Genomic DNA, 18,960 nt, shown 5'->3' with positions numbered 1-18,960 from the left:
ACAACAGTGTGGTGATTGTGGGAAGGGGGTGTGGGTGGAGGTAGAAGAGGGTATAAGAAGGATAAATGGTAATGTAAAAAATACAATAAAAATAAATTTAAAAATAATATAAAAAAGAAAAAACTACAGACCAATATCCTTCATGATAGTTGATGTAAGAATCCTCAACAAAGTACTAACAAACATAATTCAGCAGTATATTTAAAGGATTATACACCATGAATCAGTGGGATTGATTACTGGAATGTAAGGATGGTTCAAAACATGAGAAAACATGAGAAAAATGAAACATTGATCCATATAACATACTACATTAACTAAAAGAAGGAAAAAAACATAATACCTCATGATGACCTTAATTGACACAGAAAACAACCTGACAAAATTTAATGTTCTTTCATGAAAAACAGAAAACAAAAACACTCAACAAACTAGGAACCTAAGAAAACTATCTCATTATGTAATAAAGGCCATATACGAAAAACCCACAGCTGACATCATTCTCAATAGTTAAAGACTAAAAGCTTTCCCCCTAAGATCAGGAACAAGGATGCCTGCTTTAACTACTTCTATTTAACATAGTATTGGAAGTTCTAGCCAGAGCAATCAGGTAAGAAAAAGAAATAAAAGGCATCCAGCCCTGGCTGGTGTAGCTCAGTGGATTGAGCACTGGCCCGTGAACCAAAGCGTTGCCAGTTTGATTCCCAGTCAGGGCACATGTCTGGGTTGCAGGCCAGGTCCCCCACAGGGGGGCACACAAAAGGCAACCACACACTGATGTTTCTTTCCCTCTCTTTCTCTCTCCCTTCTTCTCTCTCTAAAAATAAATAAATAAAAATTTTTAAAAAAGTAAAACAAAATAAAAGGCATCCAAGTTGGAAAGGATGGAGTAATTATCTTTTGGCAGATGACACAATCTTATGTATGGATAACCCTAAAGAGTCCACACACAAACATACACACACATTAAAACTAATACATTCAAGGTTGCAGGATACAAAATCAGTTCACAAAAAATAGTTTGATTTCTAAACACCAACAATGAACAACAGGAAAAGAAAGTAAGAAAACAGTTTTATTTACAATAGGATCAAAAAGAATAAAATCCTTAGGAATCTACTTAACCAAGGAAACAAAAGACTTGTACACTGAAATCTATAAACAATGCTGAAAGACATAAATAAATGGAACAATATCTCATGTTCATGGACTAGAAGACAAAATCTTGTTAAGACACCACTAACATCCAAAGTAATCTACAGATTCAGTATAATCCCTATTAAAATCCCAGTGATGTTTTTGCAGAAATAGAAACACCCATCCTGAAATTCATATGGAATCTCAAGGGGACCAACTCCAAGAAGCCCACACAATACTGAGAAAAAATAAAGTTGGAGGACCCACACTTCCTGACTTCAAACTTACTATAACACTATAGTAATCAAAACAGTGTGATATTGACAGAAACACATTCAGATCAATAGAATCAAAGAGCAAATAAATATTTTAAAAATGATTCTTGATAGGGATATCAAAACCAATCAATAGGAAAAGAGAAATCTTTTTAAAAAATGGTGCTGGGACAACTGCTTATTCTCAGGAAAAAGAATGAAGTTAAACCTTTACTTTACTCAAGTACAAAAGTTAACTAAGAATGGATCAAAGACCTAAAAAAACTTAAATGTAACAGCTAAAATATAAAACTCTTTGAAGAAAACTCAGGGGAAACACTGTATGACACTAGATTTGGCAATGTTTTCTTGGATATAATACCAAAAGCAGAGGCAACGAGAGAAAAACAGATACACTAGACTTCATTAAAATAAAAACTTTTGTGTATCATAGGACACTCTCAAGAGAGTGAAAGAAACCCCACAGAATGGAAGAAAATATCTGCCAGTCATGTATACAATAAGGGATTAATATTCAGAATATATCAGGAACTCTTACAAACCACCACCAACAAAACAATCTAATTTAAAAATGGGAAAAGGGCCCTGGCTGGTGTAGCTCAGTGGATTGAGCGCTGGCTGTGAATCAAAGGGTCACCAGCTCGATTCCCAGTCAGGGCATATGCCTGGGTTGCCAGCCAGGTCCCCAGTAGGGGGGGCCACACAAGAGGCAACCACACATTGATATTTCTCTTCCTCTAGTTTGCTTCTCTTACCCTCTCTCTAAAAATGAATAAAATCTTTAAAAAAATGGGAAAAGGACTTGAATAGACATTTCTTCCAAGAAGATATGCAAATGGCCAATAAGCACATGATGAGATTACTCAACATCTCTCAACTTCAGGGAAATGAACATCAAAACCATAATGCGATGCCACTTCATGCCCATTAGGTCAATTACTATCAAAAACAAATGCTTATGCATTTCTGGTAGGAACATGAAACGGTACAACCACTGTAGAAAACAGTATGGGGGATTTTCAAGAAATCAAACACAGAATTTCCACATGATCCAGCAAATTCCACTTCTGAGTATACACCCCAGGACCTGAAAGCAGGAACTCAAGCTGACACTTGTATACCCATGTTCATAATAGCATTATTCATAACAGCTAACAGGTGAAAACAACCCAAATATCTATCTACAGATGAATGGGTAAACAAAATGTAATATACACATTCAAGAAAGTATTATTCAGTCTTAAATAGAAATAAAACCCAGACTCATGCTTTGACATGTGGACCTTAAAAACATTAGGCTAAGTGAAATAAACCAGACACAAAGGACATGATTCCACTTATATGAGGTATCTAGAATACTCAAAATCATAGAGACAGAAAGTAGAATGGTAGTTGCCAGGGGCTCTAAGGAATGGGGAATTAATGGAGAGTTATTTTTTTAATGGGTAGAGTTTTAGTTTAGGATTATGAAAAAAGTTTTAAAAATGGACAGTGGTGATGGCTGCACAATAATATATAATTACTTAATGTCACTGAATTTATAGTACCTAAAAATGGTTAAAATAGTACTTACGTATATTTTGCTACAGTAAAAAAAAAAAATTCTAACAAATCTTTAAAGAAACCCCACCCATTGTTCAATGATTTACAGTAGCTTTGTAATATATTATTAAAATTAGCTTGCTGTCATATATGTTATAAATCCATTTAGCCAGTTAATTGGCTTTTGACTTCATGATATTTTTCTCACAAAGAAAATTTTAATTTTTATGGGGTCAGATTTTATCCTCTTATTTAATGATTTCTTAATGGGTATGCAGTTTCAATTTAAGACAAAGAAATTCTTCAGATGGATGGTGGAGATGGCTGCACAATGTGAATATACTCAATGCCACTGAACTGTGCATTTAAAAATGGTTAAAATATTAAATTTTGTTATGTATATTTTACCACATTAAAATAAACAACAACCAAGTTTAGTTGCTTACATGTTAGGAGTTTAGACTAGCTCTAACATTTCTTCCATTCAAGGGCTTTGATTTATATAACGCAAATACACAAGGAAAGTAGATACAGATTTCACAAATCTCTGTGGCACCTATAGGACCCACAGTGTGAGCTCTGGTGTCAGAAAGTTGGGGAAAGTAGCTTCAACTGGAGGTCAGCATGGGGTCTCCCATCCTGGGCCTAGACTGAGGCACCTCTGTATTATGCAGGCTGGTGTAGCGAGATGACAGGGGGCAGGCAGAATGGATTTACTTAAGTCATTCTGTAGGCCTGGGTCACAAGCCTTCTTACACATGCAGTCATGTATAAAACCAAGAAAGAAAGCTAGCAGGGTACAGCTACATAAAGCTACATAAAGATGTGGTGTTATGAGAAAGTGACATACAAGAGCTCACATAGGTATGCTCACATACGTGAGCAGTGTGACCTTTACACAAGTGATCTGGCTTAATTTCAGGTTCTCACCAACCAGTGAGGTGGAGGTGGGAGCTGGGGAGCCGTAGAGAGAAGAAAACCTAGCGTTATTCTAACTCTGCTGTCCTGAATGGGGAAAAACATTGAAATGCCCTCTTTCAGGCACAAATGTTAAAAGAGGAAGGGTAAAATTCTTCTGTCATCTCAACAATGCACAGTGGGCCTTTAGGGGAACAGCATACAAATCATTCTTTCTGTATAATGTGAGCTTCCTCATCTTTATTACGTACCTCTGATTGACTCCTCTCATAATACTAGTTGGAGACCAGAGAGGCAGCTGAGCTGTGAGAATCACGCCCAGAAGAAACTGATTTGGCTTCTGTACATCTGGATAAGCTGAAGTATCTGTCTGACTAAGAGTATACAGCTGATCACAGGCAACACGACGAATCTGAAATTACATTAGTGGCAAAGAATGTCCACCAACCAACACTTAGTGATTGCTTAAAAAATAATTTTCCTTCCAAGTCTACATTTTGAAGGAAAATATAAGAGTTTGAACGTTCCAATCATTAATGGTAAAGGTTACATTGAATAAACGAGAATTAAAAACAAGTATGTTTTGGGAACTGATTTCCCAAATCATTCTATTATTCTACTCTAATCAGCAGATTTATAATGTAATATAAATGAAAACTAAAAAAGTTAATTTTCAAGGTCATGTAAGAAAATCAGAATTATAAAATCTAATAAAAGTTCATGGCTTGAGTTGATCTGTCTTGATTGTGACCAACATGTTAATGCTTAATGCCAGCTGCCCTTGCCAACTATGGGCATTGAACGCTGGCTATAACATTTTCTTTGTAATAAACAAACACAAATTAATTGTAGCACTGGCCTCATAACTTTTTGTGGAGTATGGAATAGAAAGGAGGGCAGATAGTCCAAATGGTCACTTTGCTTCAAAGTTGTCTGCAGCCCCTCTGTATGACCCTCTGAGCAGACTAAATGTCATTCCTCTGTCCTCCCTACAATGTCACAGGAATTCAGAGAGCCAAAGACAAAATAGGACCAAAGGGCTTTTTATTTTCAAAAAGTAATGTAACCATTTGGCTGGTGTAGCTCAGTGGACTGAGCCTGGGCCTTTGAACCAAAGGGTCACCAGTTCGGTTCACAAACCTAGGTTGTGGGCAGGGTCCCCAGTAGGGGGTGCGTGAGAGGCAACCACACACTCATGTTTCCCTCTCTTTCTCCCTCCCTTCCCCTCTCTAAAAAGAAATAAATTAAAAAAAAAAAAAAAAAAAAAGGTAATGTAACCAGTCCTTACCTCAGCACTTGGTGATCCAAGTAGAATATCAATGATAAAATCAGCAACACAGGGCAAGTTATAGAAAGATGCTAACAATAAGAATAAGGAGAATTGGAGGTAGAGAGAAAATTAAGTTAGGCAATGAATTTTCAAAATTTCAAAAATTTTGAATAATTTCTTAAGCTTAACTATAGCAGAAATTCATTTCTTCTACATGGAATGGAATTCAGAAACTTTGACAACTACCTCCATGGCTGAGTTTCTGAAGTGCTCAAGAGCAGGACTAGGTCTTGGTTACCTCTGTACCTCCATGTTTTAGCACAACGCCTCACACGTATCATTACAGAGTAAATGTGTCTTGTGTTGATAGACTATCAATACTCGTGAACTATAAAATATACCCTACCATAAACTTAAAAATGATAAAAATAGCTTAAGAAATGTGATTTTTTTGTGTTCAGTTTAAAATACCTGTAATTGTAGGAAAACTGAACTAAGTATGACATATGATCAAAAGCATGTCATGACTCACACTTCTCACTCATATATAAACCTTCAAAAGCATTCTTGCTCAGAGTAACTTAAGTTTAGATACTATTGAGATGTGCCGTAAATACACAGCCTTTTCTGTGTGTTTATCTTGGTTACCTTATACAACAAATTTGGGTGTTGTAGTAAATGCATAGTGATCACCGATCCTATATAAGAGGCAGCCTGAATCAGTAGTAACAGGGAAGAACACAGCTCCTATGCGTTGCCGTAATTTTTAAAAGCGGAGCTGTTAAGACTTTGTCCCTGAATAAATATTTATTGAGGACCTACTACACACTGGGCAGTGTTTGGGTGCTGGAGATTCAGTAGGGGAGAAAATGGACAAAAGTCTCTGTCCTGATGGAGCTTACAGTCTAGTTGTAGAGGGGTGATGACAATGAACATGACAAGTAAATAAATTATATTATGTGTTATAAAATGATAACTAATAAAGCAAAAAATAAGGTGAGGGTTTAGGTAGTGCCGGGGTGACAGGAGCATTGTGACTTCTTTAAAAAGGGGGTCACAGAATGTCTCACTAAAAAAGTGACATTATACAAAGACTTGTGGGAGATGAGGAAGAGGGAGCCACACAGATAGATGGGAGGACGTACCAGGAAGACGGAGCAGCCAGTGCCAGGGCTCGGAGGCAGCAAAGTGCCTGGAGCAGTGGGGGGCAGCAAGGAGGCTGAAGCACAGAACGTGAGGAGGCGAGCAGGAAAAGGTGAAGGTACACAGGTATCAAGGGGGTAGATCGTGTCGGGCCTTGAAGGCCTCAGTAAAGACTTGGATTTATTCAGTGTGAACTGAAAAGCCACTGCAAGGTTTTAAACAGAGTGATAGGATCTAACTTACATTTAAGAAGGTCCACTCTGGTGACTGTGTGGACAATAAACTGCAAGGGTAGAAGCAGGGAGATTAGTTAGGGCACCATGGCTATGATCCAAGTAAGAGATGAAGGCAGATCAGAGGGTAATAACAGCAAAGGGGTAGAATATAGGTACAGTTTAAAGGAGGATGTGCTGACAATTTAAAAGTGGGATGTGAAAGAAATTGAGGATGCCTCCAAGATTTCTGGCCAGAGAAAAACTGCTAATAATTAAGCTGGGAACACTTCTGGCTGATATGGACCAGATCCATAGCTCAGTTCTGGACATGTTAAGTTTGCAAAGTCTATCTGATATGCAAGTGGAGATGTCAGGGGTGTGGTCCAGGCTATAGATCCAAATCCAGGTATCAGCGTCTAGAGGGAATTTCAAGCTGTGAACATGGGTGGGCTCAGTGAGAGGATGAGAGTCGACAGAGGCAAGACAGTGATGAGGGACTGGACCCTGGGGGGTTCTAACCCAAAATGTGTGATGAACGGTAGCCCCGCTTTGCTAAAACCAACAAAAAGTTAAAAGGGCAAATCTTGAGTCCCCTAATTTTTAAGTGGGGTCATTATCAGTTTAGGAATTGATATGTAATTCTAATTCTGTAGTTTATGAATTAAAAATTTAGGTTGTTTTAATTCTTCAACTAGATAGTAAGCTCCTGGAGGGCAACACACTACCTTTTATAACACCTACTGTGGATCCTTGTATATAGAAAGTGCTCAATAAATACTTACTCAAAATTTAACTACTCTAGCACCATTTGTACCTATTCTACATGCCAACTTCCCCCACTTTTCATTTCTATTAATATGACCTTATTTATAAAGCACTGTCAATAATTCCCTACAGAAACCTGGCCTTTTCCTAAAGGAGATGAGTCACAAGCAAGCCTCCTGCATACCCAGCTGCTGGCTCCGAAGCTGTAGGCAGGTAACAAGGAGAGACAACGCCTCTCCCGCAATCAGGGAGTCTTTGGTGGACACGGACTGCTGCCGCACACAGATGCCTGCGTGCAGGGCTACCGGTTCTCCTTCACTTCCAGAGCTGCAATTGCTTCCTAGAAACAGGCAAGCAGGAAGTTACTGTAGATCCTACAGGACCACTGGGACATTCTAGCATCCTTTTAATGTGTTCCCCAGAATCCTTAAGTGAAATTAAATAGTTCAAGAAGACAATTTGGTCTAAGACACAAGAAAGACTTAATCACTTTATGTGACCCTGACTTTGCACAGAAAACACATTTCAAGGCACTAAAAATGTGTTTATGAGGCAAAACTAATTTCAGGTGGCAGAAGTAAGAATAGTGTAGTTTTGGAGGTAAAAGGGATTCTTCCTGGGATGTCAGAAATGCTCCTTATCTTGATGCAGATGGGTTACAAGATGTAAAAATCCTAAAAATCCCGTACATTTAACACTTCTGCACTTCACTATGTCACGCATTTAAAAAACTTTTTTATTATTGAGGTACACACACACACACACACACACACACAGACTTAGCAGGGAAACCAAATGAGACCGAAAAGTAAAGTCATTTGTAAAGGTCTAATAGAAAATAAATGGCTGAACCAAAATAATTACTTTGCCAGGTAGAAATTCTAGACAAATTTTTATTACAGCCAGAATTACTGGCCTCATAACATTTTACATTCAGCAAGATAAAAATTGTTTGGTTTTCCCTCCTACTCTGTGTTTGTAAATGTCTTCTTTTTCTTAACTGAAATGGCACGCACACACACATACATATATACATACAGTAATGTGTACAAATCTTAAGTGTATAGCTCGATGAATTTTTACTAATGCTGAAAAGCAAGAGAAAAGGCTTTCTCCTTTTAGTGACTGAACAACCTACACAGAGATGAGTCTTACAGCTATTTCTCGTGCAATGTTCTAATTACTTTATTTTTTTTAATCAGTACCTGAACTGCTGAGCCTGTTTCGAATTCCAGCAGGAAACAAGGAATTACTTTCTTTAATTGGTTGGCTACTCCCAACAAGGTCAAGCCGTCCTGCAGCAGCAGCCCACGACAGTCTCATGAAACAAGCCACAGTAGCGGTGAAATCATTTACTTCCATTGTCTAGAGAAGTACGAAAGAGCGTTATGAGAAAAGGTGGTACTGGAACACGTTCCACTGGCTTCTAAACCTTCCTAACAGTCTCAGTTTCGGGAGACTCCTTCCCCCGCTAGATCATCTAGAGGACCGCCTTTTTAATGCTTCCATTCTGTTCCAAGACTTCTGACATCTCTGTTACCTGTAAAACAAGGGCTCCGATCTCCATGCTCTGGCTTTAAATTTCCTGCCGACTTGGTTTGTATCCTTTCTGCGTTTTGGCCTGCGTGAACTACTGTGTGACCTCCCATAAAACCCTGGTTTTCTCTCACTTTGCTCACCAACCCCCCCCTCCCCCCCGCTTGTGCTCCAACAGCTCTCCTTTCTCTTGTTCTCCATACTTACCTTTACACATCTAATGCTTACCTATTCTTCAAGGCCTACCTCAGATGCCACCTGCTACATAAAATCATTCATGACAGCCACAGGTAATCATTCCACTTCCTCTAAAATAATTCCTAGAATGCTCTTTGCCTTTGTAGTTCTCTTATAACACCTGACATTTTCCACCTTGAATTACAGTTATTCCTAAACTAGTGGTCTCTTTCTTATCATAAATTTCTGTAAAGCAATATTCATGTCAATATTCAATTATATCTGAATAGCCCCTCCCAGCAACCAGTCCTTTCTAAACAGGAGGTACTTAGTAACTCTTGAATACACAAACCACTTACTTGTATTGCAACTCGTGCAGCAGGGATGATTTCCTCAACCCTAATAGAAGACCTGTCAGACACTGACAGCTGTCGGTAGGATGACTTCTCCGGGGTGCCACACAAGGACATCTGCCTGCTGGTCTGCCGGCTGACGTTCCGGAACGGGCGAGAAGAAAGTGCTTCTATGCCGTCTTTGGTGAGGTCTTCATCTAATAACGTGGGCATTGTTTGTCCAACAAGTAAAAATCTTACAAGGAAATAAAAAGGTACACTTACTCAAACTCAGTCCACACTATTTAAAATAATGAGATTGGTAAGAAAAGTAAAGTCAGGTGTTACCTTGCGAGTTGCAGGCAGATAGAATAAACTCCCTGCCTTGTTTCGTAGTCGACTTCTGATGGAATGGAGTCTCTCTGCATGACATTTACAACCAGACTTCAAAAAAAGAGAAAAAAGGCAGGATATTATAGACTTCTATTTCTTTCATAAGAAATTTTCTGTTGGTAATTTAATTGTTAATAAATATATCAGTCACTCAAAACTTCTACGAGATCCTTACATATAGAATGAACCATCCATATCTCTATCACAATGATTTCTTATGATCCTTACAACTCTGCTTGTCCTTTTAGACTCAGACTCCTTGTTAAGGCAAAAAAAAAGATGCCCAACAGAGAGTGTTTGCAGAGTTCCTCTTCTCACTAGCTGGTTTGAGCTCACTGATGTACCACCAGTAGAACTATCAATTCAAATATATATCCAGACCTGGTATGTTCAATAAAGCTTGTTTTCCACAGCCCCTACAACCTATATTACTGCAGAAGCTTCCCAGGTGTTCTTCCTGCTCCATTCTTGATGTTCCACCTCCAAAATCTAGTCTCAAGAAATCAACCAGAACGATCCTTTTAAAATATGAATCAGATATGGCACTCCTCCAATGGCTTCCTATTTCCTACAGAGAAAAAAAAAGGCAATCTCCACAGTAGCCTGTACGGTCCCACATAACCTGACCTCTGGTATGTCTGGAACCTCCCTGCCCCTCTGCCGCCTGCCACACTCTGCCCCAGCCACACTGGCCTCCTGCTGGTCACTGCAGACATTAGGTCGGTCCCTCTAAGGGGCAGTGCTGCTCCTGTGGACAGCTCTCTCCAGTTATCTCAAGGTCTCACTCCCACACCTCCTTCACATCTCTGTAAAGCACCACCCCATCAGTGAAGCTTTCCCTGGCCACTCTACCGAAAACCACAACCCTTTCCATCCCTTCCTTTTTCTCCACAGCTCTTATTACCACCTGATGTACATTTTTACTTTTGCCTCTACTGTTTGTCTCCCCTCTGGATAGTTAGCTTCACAAGGGTAGGGGTTTTGGTCTCATCTATTCACTGCTCTGTTCCCTGTGCTCAGAACAATGCCTGGCATGTAAATTAGCTGACATACAAGAAGCAGCCAGAAGGAAAATGCCTTCATCACCACAGCTCTGTGATGGGCCGAGTAAACCAAAATGAGTTGTTACAGTAACATCTCCACAATGTTGAACAAAGAAGAAAACTGTGTGCACTAGGCCTCCCACTTGCTTGGGAATTCCTTCAGCTCTAGCTCTCTTCTTCTCCTCCCCTTTATCTCTTCTCGGTCTCACCCGATTTCTCCTCCCCTCACGGCCTCCAAACAGGAACTTCTTCAACTATCTTCTGCTCAAACTGCAAGCTGGTTTTCCCTCTTGGAGGAAATGGCATGCCTACTTCTTCCCAGAGCAAATCTCCTTTCAACTGCAGTAGAACTCAGCCCCTTAATTGATCATCCCTTTTTTATCTTTGTTCTTTTCCTCTTCCCTGGCCCCTTCTAGTCTACCTACAAAGAGAACCAAGTCTTCTACAAGTTCAAATCAAAACAGAAGTAAACTTTCCCCTTAGTTATTCTTACCAAGTACTGTCACACTCTTCTTGTCCCTTACTGTAAAGCAGAGATGTCACGTCCACTTATAGAATGTACCATCCTATTCTTGTACTTGTCACTCAACTCTGCCACCTGCTTATGCCCTAATGGCCATGCTTCCACACTGGTGCCTCCCCCAAATCTCCAATGCATTCTCCGCTTCTCTTGAGAGTGTCACAATTAAACCATCCACTTCATGTGACTCACACGGACCTCATATGCACATGAATTCATTTTTCTTGACCTCCTCTGTTTCCTCCATCTTCTTCCATGTTTATTCCCCATACAGACTAGAGATTCACCATCTACCAACTCCCACGCTGGAAATCACAGGGCCATTCTCCGGTGGTTCCTACCATAGTCACATATCTAGTCATAAAGACTTGCTTATTTTACCTCACAAATATCATCCTACCACTGCCCTAAATTTAGAACTTGTCGTCTCTTGTCTGGACCAGGTCAGAGCTCTTAATCATTCTCCCTGCCTTCAGTCCCTCCCACTTCTACTCTTCTTCACAGTAATCCCTGGCTTAGAAACTTCCTGTTTTTCCACGGTCTACAACAAAATGTTGAAATTCCTCAATGTGATCCTTCTTTCTCCCCTTATCCTTGGCTTCACAAGTCCCCACCCCCACCTTTGGCTTAGAGCACCCCGTCCTCCTTATTTACCTAGGGAATGACTACTGGTTTCACAATCCCCAGCTCAAATCTTAATTTCTATGAAGCACTTCCTAATCTTATGACCCCCCCCAACCAAATTTAACCAATTTAACCACTAATTTTTCCTCTAACCTCCACTCCCCAAAGCACTTTTGATAAGCCTCTGTATTAACAGATATAGTAACTATTAAACCATGACACTCTGAAGGGCAGGGACAATACTTAATTAGTCCACATCCTCAGAACTAATGCCTTATACAATGTGGACTACGGGGCATCAAATTCACCTCATTACGAACTGAGGTGGGGACTGACAGACACTGACACAGCCTCCTATCCTTTACTCTGCCTGAGAATTTCCCGCTACCTGAAGGGAAAGAGATGTGCTTCTCTGAGTTTTCCAAACAATCCAAAGTCATAAAGTGAATTAAAATAGCCCAAAGGCTGAAACATCATTCCTTCTTATTATAACTTTCATAATGCTTCACAAGACACCTTATAGGAATAAGTGAGGCTTGGCAAAAGAAGTTAAAGTAATATAATCATTTTATATTCATGTAACATTGTACTGAAATGCTAACCTCAACCCTCCTGCTTTGAGGAAGTTCTCACAGAAGGATTTTGCACAGTTTCTTGCCATGTCATCATCGGCTGTTGGCATGAGTTTGGAGCTTAGAACCTTGGAAATAGATAAGCACAATTAATCACCCCAACATTTCCAGCAGGAATGATTCCTTTACTAAGTAAAATAATCACACAACTCAAGTCACAATCCCTTTAAGTGTTGCATGCTGTTTTTCTCCCAGAAATATAAGGAGCCTCATGTTTCACGATTAAATAATCACATTTCCTAAGTTCTATTTACCTAGCTAGAAAAATCTGTTTTGAAGAAAGCTGATATGTTCCTTTCCTGAAACCAGCAAATGTGACTGTGTCAGTCACTCTCAGGCTTAGGTAAGAGTAGGTACATTACATGATATGCTAGATATGTTCTTGAAAAACTATATAAATTAAACTTTATAAAACAGACCATTTACTAAAAATCTAGATGAGTTCCCCATTAATGATTCTTAACTTCTTTCTACTCACTGAGCATCTACAATGTCCTAGGAGGTGCTTAACATGCATTATCTCTTCATCTCACTATGCATGGCATATATATTTTACTTTACAGGTAAAGACCACTATCTGAGAGGTTTAGTGACCTCCCATTCAAGGCCACATGATGAGAATTTAAATCCAAATGTGTCTCACTTTAATATCCATGCCCCTTCTACAACACTGGCATATTTATCTGAAGGAAAGCATAGCTGAGTATTTTGGTATGCAGAGAATTATTTCACGTAAATAATTAAACTACAGTAAGAGACTACAAATCTAGTTCACATTCTGGTTTTACCCTGTATGAGCTGACAGATCTCAGGCATGTAAGTTTCCCTTTTGCCTTACTTTTCTCATCAGCTAAACTGGGATAATAATTACTTTTACCAGAGGATTGTTTAGATTGAATAAGGTAACACAAGCTTAAGGTGCTTAGTATAAGCGATGGCACAAAACAAGTATTCAGTAAACAATTGCTTATTTAGCTATCATCTGCTCCTGTGAAGCGATGGGGGTTTTTATGAGCTTAGATTTAAAAAAAAAATTTATTTTAATCATTGCTCAAGTACAGTTTTCTCCCAGTTTTATGAGCTTAGACTTTTAATGTGAGATTTTTTTTGTTTTAAAAGATGCTTCTTCCTGCTCTTCAGGAATTGGGTTCATCAGCCCTGGATTATGAGCACCACATGGGAAAGAGGGAACCCTCTGTAATTCTAATGCTTCCTGCATGTCGACAGCCATATGCACACATTCCCCATGCTCACTGGACAATAATGTGGGGAAAACGTAATGTTTCTTTACAGGAATCGGTATTTGGGATATCCACTTTGAAGTTTCCTAGTAGGCAAACATAAGTTAAAGATCAAAATGTAAGAAACATAACCTTTTAGGTAAAAGTAAAAATAAATGCTTTTGGGAGTGTTACATTTTCCAAATGTTTTCTGTTGTCTAAAGCAAAAGAAAACCTACTAAAGGAATGTCCAGTTAGAAGTCCTAAAATTGTACTGGAGTTATTTCACCATTAAGTCCTTTGGTTCTAAGATAATGCCATCTAAGTAGCTGATGACAAGCACCATGGGATCGTTCTGTTTGCCTGGGTGCTCTCAAATGAGGGCACTAAGATTTATACCTTAGCTTTTTTGAGACACTCATTCAAAAGAACATGACGAATCTGGGGGTAATGGAAAGTTCAAAATTTATAATCTTAAATTGGCCCAAAAGTTCTAAGCAGTGTTCTGTTTTGGGATATTATAACTATTTTGAATGTCCACATTAAATAAGCATATGTTTTATTTTAAAAATATTTACTATTTTCTACTTTTTAATCCAATATATCTTTTGATAAGAATAATTATTTTAAGGGAAATATGAATGTTACCATAGTCTGAACATGTAAGTAAGCAATAGGTAGACCATAAAAATGAATGAATATAATTATATATTCCAATTAGATTATCAGATGAAATAAAACTTATAAAAAATGCCCAAGTAGGTACCCTTTAGAAATTATGACCTTTATTATGACTCAAAATCTACAAGAGAAAACAATAATTTGATAATTAAAGCTGCTTGAATAACTGACTACTTAGATATAATTTCCTTGGTCAAAGCAAAATCATCAAGGGCTTTATTTTCTCCAGATGTGATGTGGCACAAGGGTGAATCCTGACCCTCCAAGAGCAGGACTGCTTCCACCTGGGTTCTTTCCCACATTGCTTTGTTAATGCTTTGCTTTCAAGGCTCAGTATATCCAGCCTCACCTATATCTTATTCATAAGACCTTGGAGCAAATATCTTAGCCTTTCAGCTCTGACCTCCAAACTATCACAATGCATGGTAGTAAATGTTTACTGAACTAAATCTACTACTAGTTTAAAGCTACTTTTAGGGGCAGGAAAATAAAAATATTCTTTCGCTCAAATTCTTCCAATGGCTTTTTTTAACCTTCAAATAATAATAATGTCAACACATCTCCTGACAAATTCCTCATAAAGCTTGATTAATGTCAACCAATCACAATACATACAAAAAAACTTAAATGCATTTAATAACAAGAAGTCTTAGAATTAATACCTGATATTATATATGCTTGCAAAACTTGTAGAGGAAGGTAATGACAGATCTTAATAGATAAAGCTTCCTAATTATTTATTTAGATGCTATTCTGCAAGTATAACAATGTACACAGCTATAAACTGAAAAAAACTGAGCAATTACAAAGGCAAAAACCACAATGTTTCAAATTTATATTCTATTTGGTACTTTTTTTAAAACTAATTTTTACCAGATCAAGCCTGTTTACTTATCTCTGCCATTGGCAAACACGATTCTGCAAGCCCAAACAAAATGAGAAGAAAGAAGGTCTCTTACTTCTAAGTTGTAGAGCACTCTGAAGGTGGACATTCCCGGAGCAAAGGATCGAAACAGACTTTCTAGAATTGAGCTGGCGCTTGGCTGGTGCTGTTGCTTTGAAGAGAGGGATGGAGACTTTGAAGACTGAGAGCTTGTTTCAGACAGCAATGTTTTCTAAGTTTAAAAGAACAATAATAAAAAGGAATGCATGTTTTATAATGACAAATAAAAAACCAGATCTGTATATATTCTAATATTTTCTTCCTTTTTAATATAATCCAAATCAATGACATTTAAAAAAAATTAATCCCATAAAGCCATATCACTCTGTGATTATTAATCAGACATCAAACTCTATCACACAAATGGTAATTACTCAACAGCATTATAATCCTATTTTAAGCAACACCAGCATGGTCGTCTGAATTTGTTTCTATGTTTTAAAATTTGTACCTCTAAATACTGATGATGAAATTACAAGACTGCAAAAGTGGTAGCTTTGACACTTTTTTGAACATATGCTAGTGATATATTTTATTATATTAGTTCTCTTCTCCTTCAAGTTAATATGTAAGTCAAATAAGATAAGACTGACTTAATATAAACCAATGAAATATAAAATTCGTATCTTAATTCTAACAACTTTGTTCTAAATTTATTCTGAGAACATAGACAACATTATGGATAAAACATAATTTCAATATATACATAAAGGAACAATAACCTAAAACTTAAAAAATGAACTTTAAATATCAACAGCAAAAAAATTAAAAGATAATCCATTCATGTAAGCAACTCAAACACAAGCAACAATCACAATCAGAGAGGCGTCATGAGAGAGGGGTCAGAACTACAGTCTGATCTTGGACAAGATACTTCATCTCTCCGGGCTTTGGTTTCCTAACCGCACCATGAAAGCAGAAGCAGACGATATTAAAGACTCTTCTAGTTTCAAAGTTTGACGTCATTTTTGATTCTATCCACATACTTTAAAAGCCAATGAAGTTCTGATTTCCATTACAGAGGTTTTTTAGAAGAAGAAAAATCATTATGGAAAAGATGATATCAAATGACTTTAATGTGATTTCATGTTGTATTTTCACTGAGTCGTGGTATAAAATTCCATGCCCGTTAAATAACTAACTATGAAGACATTCATACCTTTCTTCCTAAAGAATCAAGTTGATCAAGGGCTTCCTGAATGGCTGGATCAGTGGGTATCAAGAGCAGAAGCTTTCGTACTCGCAGAGTTATCCTGAAATTTTTCAAATTTAAATTTTTTTTCAGATAAATCACAGTTTTAGTAACAGAGTCATTTAGTATGAGATGTAAGGTCAAATACATCCAGTGAAAAGTCACTTGGTTCCCTAACCTTTATAACTTTCTTTCTTTCATGCTTTATAACTATTTATATTTATTGTGCTGGCCAGTGTGGCTCAGTGGATTGAGTGCTGGCCTGTGAACCAAAGGTTCACCGGCTCAGTTCCCAGTCAGGGCACAAGCCTGGGTTGTGGGCTGGGTCCCCAGTTGGCGGTGTGTGAGAGGCAACCAATCTAAGTTTCTCTTGCACAGCAATGTTTCTCTCCCTCCCATCCCCCTCTCTAAAAATAAATAAATAAATAAAAACTTAAAATTTATTTACCTTGGCTCCTCTAGATTGGCAAGCTGGTAGAGCATGTCAAATACGTTACATACAAGTGCCATCACAACACCAGGAAGGGATTTCTCCTGAGGGAAAAGAGGCAAAATATAGATACAAAGTTACAAAAGAATTTTTTAAATCAAACGTACCAATAATAAAAATACTTGTTCTGAAAGACTGGTCACTACAAAACATGAGGAGAGCACAGTGCTCATCTGCACTGAAGACACATGAAAACATAGAGTCACAGATCTCCTGCCTTCCAGTGAGCTTATTACCTGGGCTCTCTTCTCACGCCCACCTGCTGGCAGGGGGGCTAAGGTGCCAAATGGCAGGCAGGAGGAGAGAGGTAAAACGAAGGCAGATATAATCACTAGAATGGAGAGTAGGCACCACTGAAAGCCGACTCGAGCTCATTAGGAGGAAACAAGGCAATGAGTGATTTAAGAGCAAAATTAAGGTAGTATATATATATGTGCATACATTCACACACAATACATAGATATATATGGGGGGAACCCCCCAAAACTGGAACTTATTTGTGTTGTTTCTTTTGCTAATTAACTGTCACAATATTATTCTTAATGGAATTTCTTTCTTAAGTTCTTATTAAACAAAAGTACTATACAGTTATTTAAAAATTGTGTTGTTTATTCTTACATGTTTAAACTTCAGTCACCTTCAAAGTACTCTCCATCTGATGCAATCCACCTATCAGGATATTTCCCACTGCTCAGAACAGTTTTTAAACTCGTCAATTTTGATGCCTTTTAGTGCTTCTGCTGTTTTTTGTTTCACCTCTTCCACATCAGTAAAATGCTTCCCTTGAGGATATTTTTCATCCAAGAAACAACAAAAAAGTTGCTTGGGGCAAGACTGGGTGAATGGGGAGGGTGGGACACGGGGGCCACGCCGTTTTTGGTCAAAAACTGTTGAACACTTAGTGTGGTGTGGGCAGGTGTTCTTGTAATCACCCATTATGAAAGAGGCAAATGCTCTGAAAGAATCTTCAAAAAAAAAAAAAAATCACTAAAGCTAAATATAGCCTCTTACAGCAATGCCAGCTGGTACACCGATACAGAGGGGTTCCTGAACACTCACCTAGTGGGGGAAGCCTGTACTACAAGGGACCTGCCCTTTAGAAGATAATTCCAGTTCTCTCAGGGTCCCCCCTTATATGTAATTCACAGTGAGAAAAAGAAGTTACCCTGTTTTTTTCTAAAGGTAAGAAATGAAAAAATTGGATGTAAGTGCATACAAGAGACTCAGATGTGATTGAAGTACTATTTTCTGGTTAGAAGGAATACGAAACTAGACATCACTATAGAATGTATTTACATAGGGGAAGATTTTTAATAAATTCAGGATAAATATAAAATAGTACAAATATGTTAAACTTAAAGATGCTATATACATTGTTTCTGTTGCTAATTAACTGTCACAATATTATTCTTAATGGAATTTCTTAAGTTCTTGTTAAACAAAAGTACTATACAGTTATTTAAAAAATCCACAATACTAATATTAACCCTGAAGAGTTCTTTGACATCTATAGCAAGTTAGGCTAAGTTAAAAAGACACAGTCACAAAGATCTGAAAGCCAAGTGAAGAAAGTATTTCAAGGAAAAATGATCACATGTATCTCGAATCTGTTGCAATGTCAAGAAAATGAGGATTGAGAGGTGGAAGTGACAGATAACGTAGAAAAAAGACAGAAAAGAGGGTGACAAGAGTTTCAACAATTCTTTCAAGGAGCTTTGATGATCTGGGAAGGAGATACTAGGGCGGGAAATGAAGGTGGAATTGGGGAGGTGGGGAGGGAGAGCTATTTTTAAGAGGGTAAAAGTAACAAGGCATGTGTGACTGCTAATGGGCATGGCCCAATAGAGGGAAAATTAATGAATCAATGAAGAGAAATGTATGAGAGGAGCAATAAGCAGTGGCCAGACAGAAT

The 18,960-nt window shown here is 38.1% G+C and overlaps 1 protein-coding gene across 2 annotated transcripts in view; it reads right to left on the bottom strand.

The window, feature by feature from the left end:
• The window catches only part of USP24 (ubiquitin specific peptidase 24), a 137,171-nt gene that overhangs the window by 45,946 nt on the left and 72,265 nt on the right, over positions 1-18,960 (bottom strand). For both annotated transcript variants that reach the window (XM_045858191.1, XM_045858182.1), the window contains exons 29-38: positions 17,007-17,092; positions 16,526-16,619; positions 15,383-15,538; positions 12,493-12,590; positions 9,659-9,754; positions 9,338-9,566; positions 8,471-8,630; positions 7,450-7,605; positions 5,161-5,231; positions 4,124-4,284 (exon numbers count right to left, since the gene is read on the bottom strand). In XM_045858191.1, the coding sequence (XP_045714147.1) occupies positions 4,124-4,284; positions 5,161-5,231; positions 7,450-7,605; positions 8,471-8,630; positions 9,338-9,566; positions 9,659-9,754; positions 12,493-12,590; positions 15,383-15,538; positions 16,526-16,619; positions 17,007-17,092 (1,307 nt within the window). The remainder of the gene's footprint in view (positions 1-4,123; positions 4,285-5,160; positions 5,232-7,449; positions 7,606-8,470; positions 8,631-9,337; positions 9,567-9,658; positions 9,755-12,492; positions 12,591-15,382; positions 15,539-16,525; positions 16,620-17,006; positions 17,093-18,960) is intronic.

This window comes from Phyllostomus hastatus, unplaced genomic scaffold, assembly GCF_019186645.2.
Source record: "Phyllostomus hastatus isolate PE091 unplaced genomic scaffold, TTU_PhHast_1.1 phas_contig_147, whole genome shotgun sequence".
Classification (NCBI taxonomy): domain Eukaryota; kingdom Metazoa; phylum Chordata; class Mammalia; order Chiroptera; family Phyllostomidae; genus Phyllostomus; species Phyllostomus hastatus.
The sequence above is the reverse complement of the archived record's forward strand: the minus strand, read 5'-3'. Positions and strand labels throughout refer to the sequence as shown.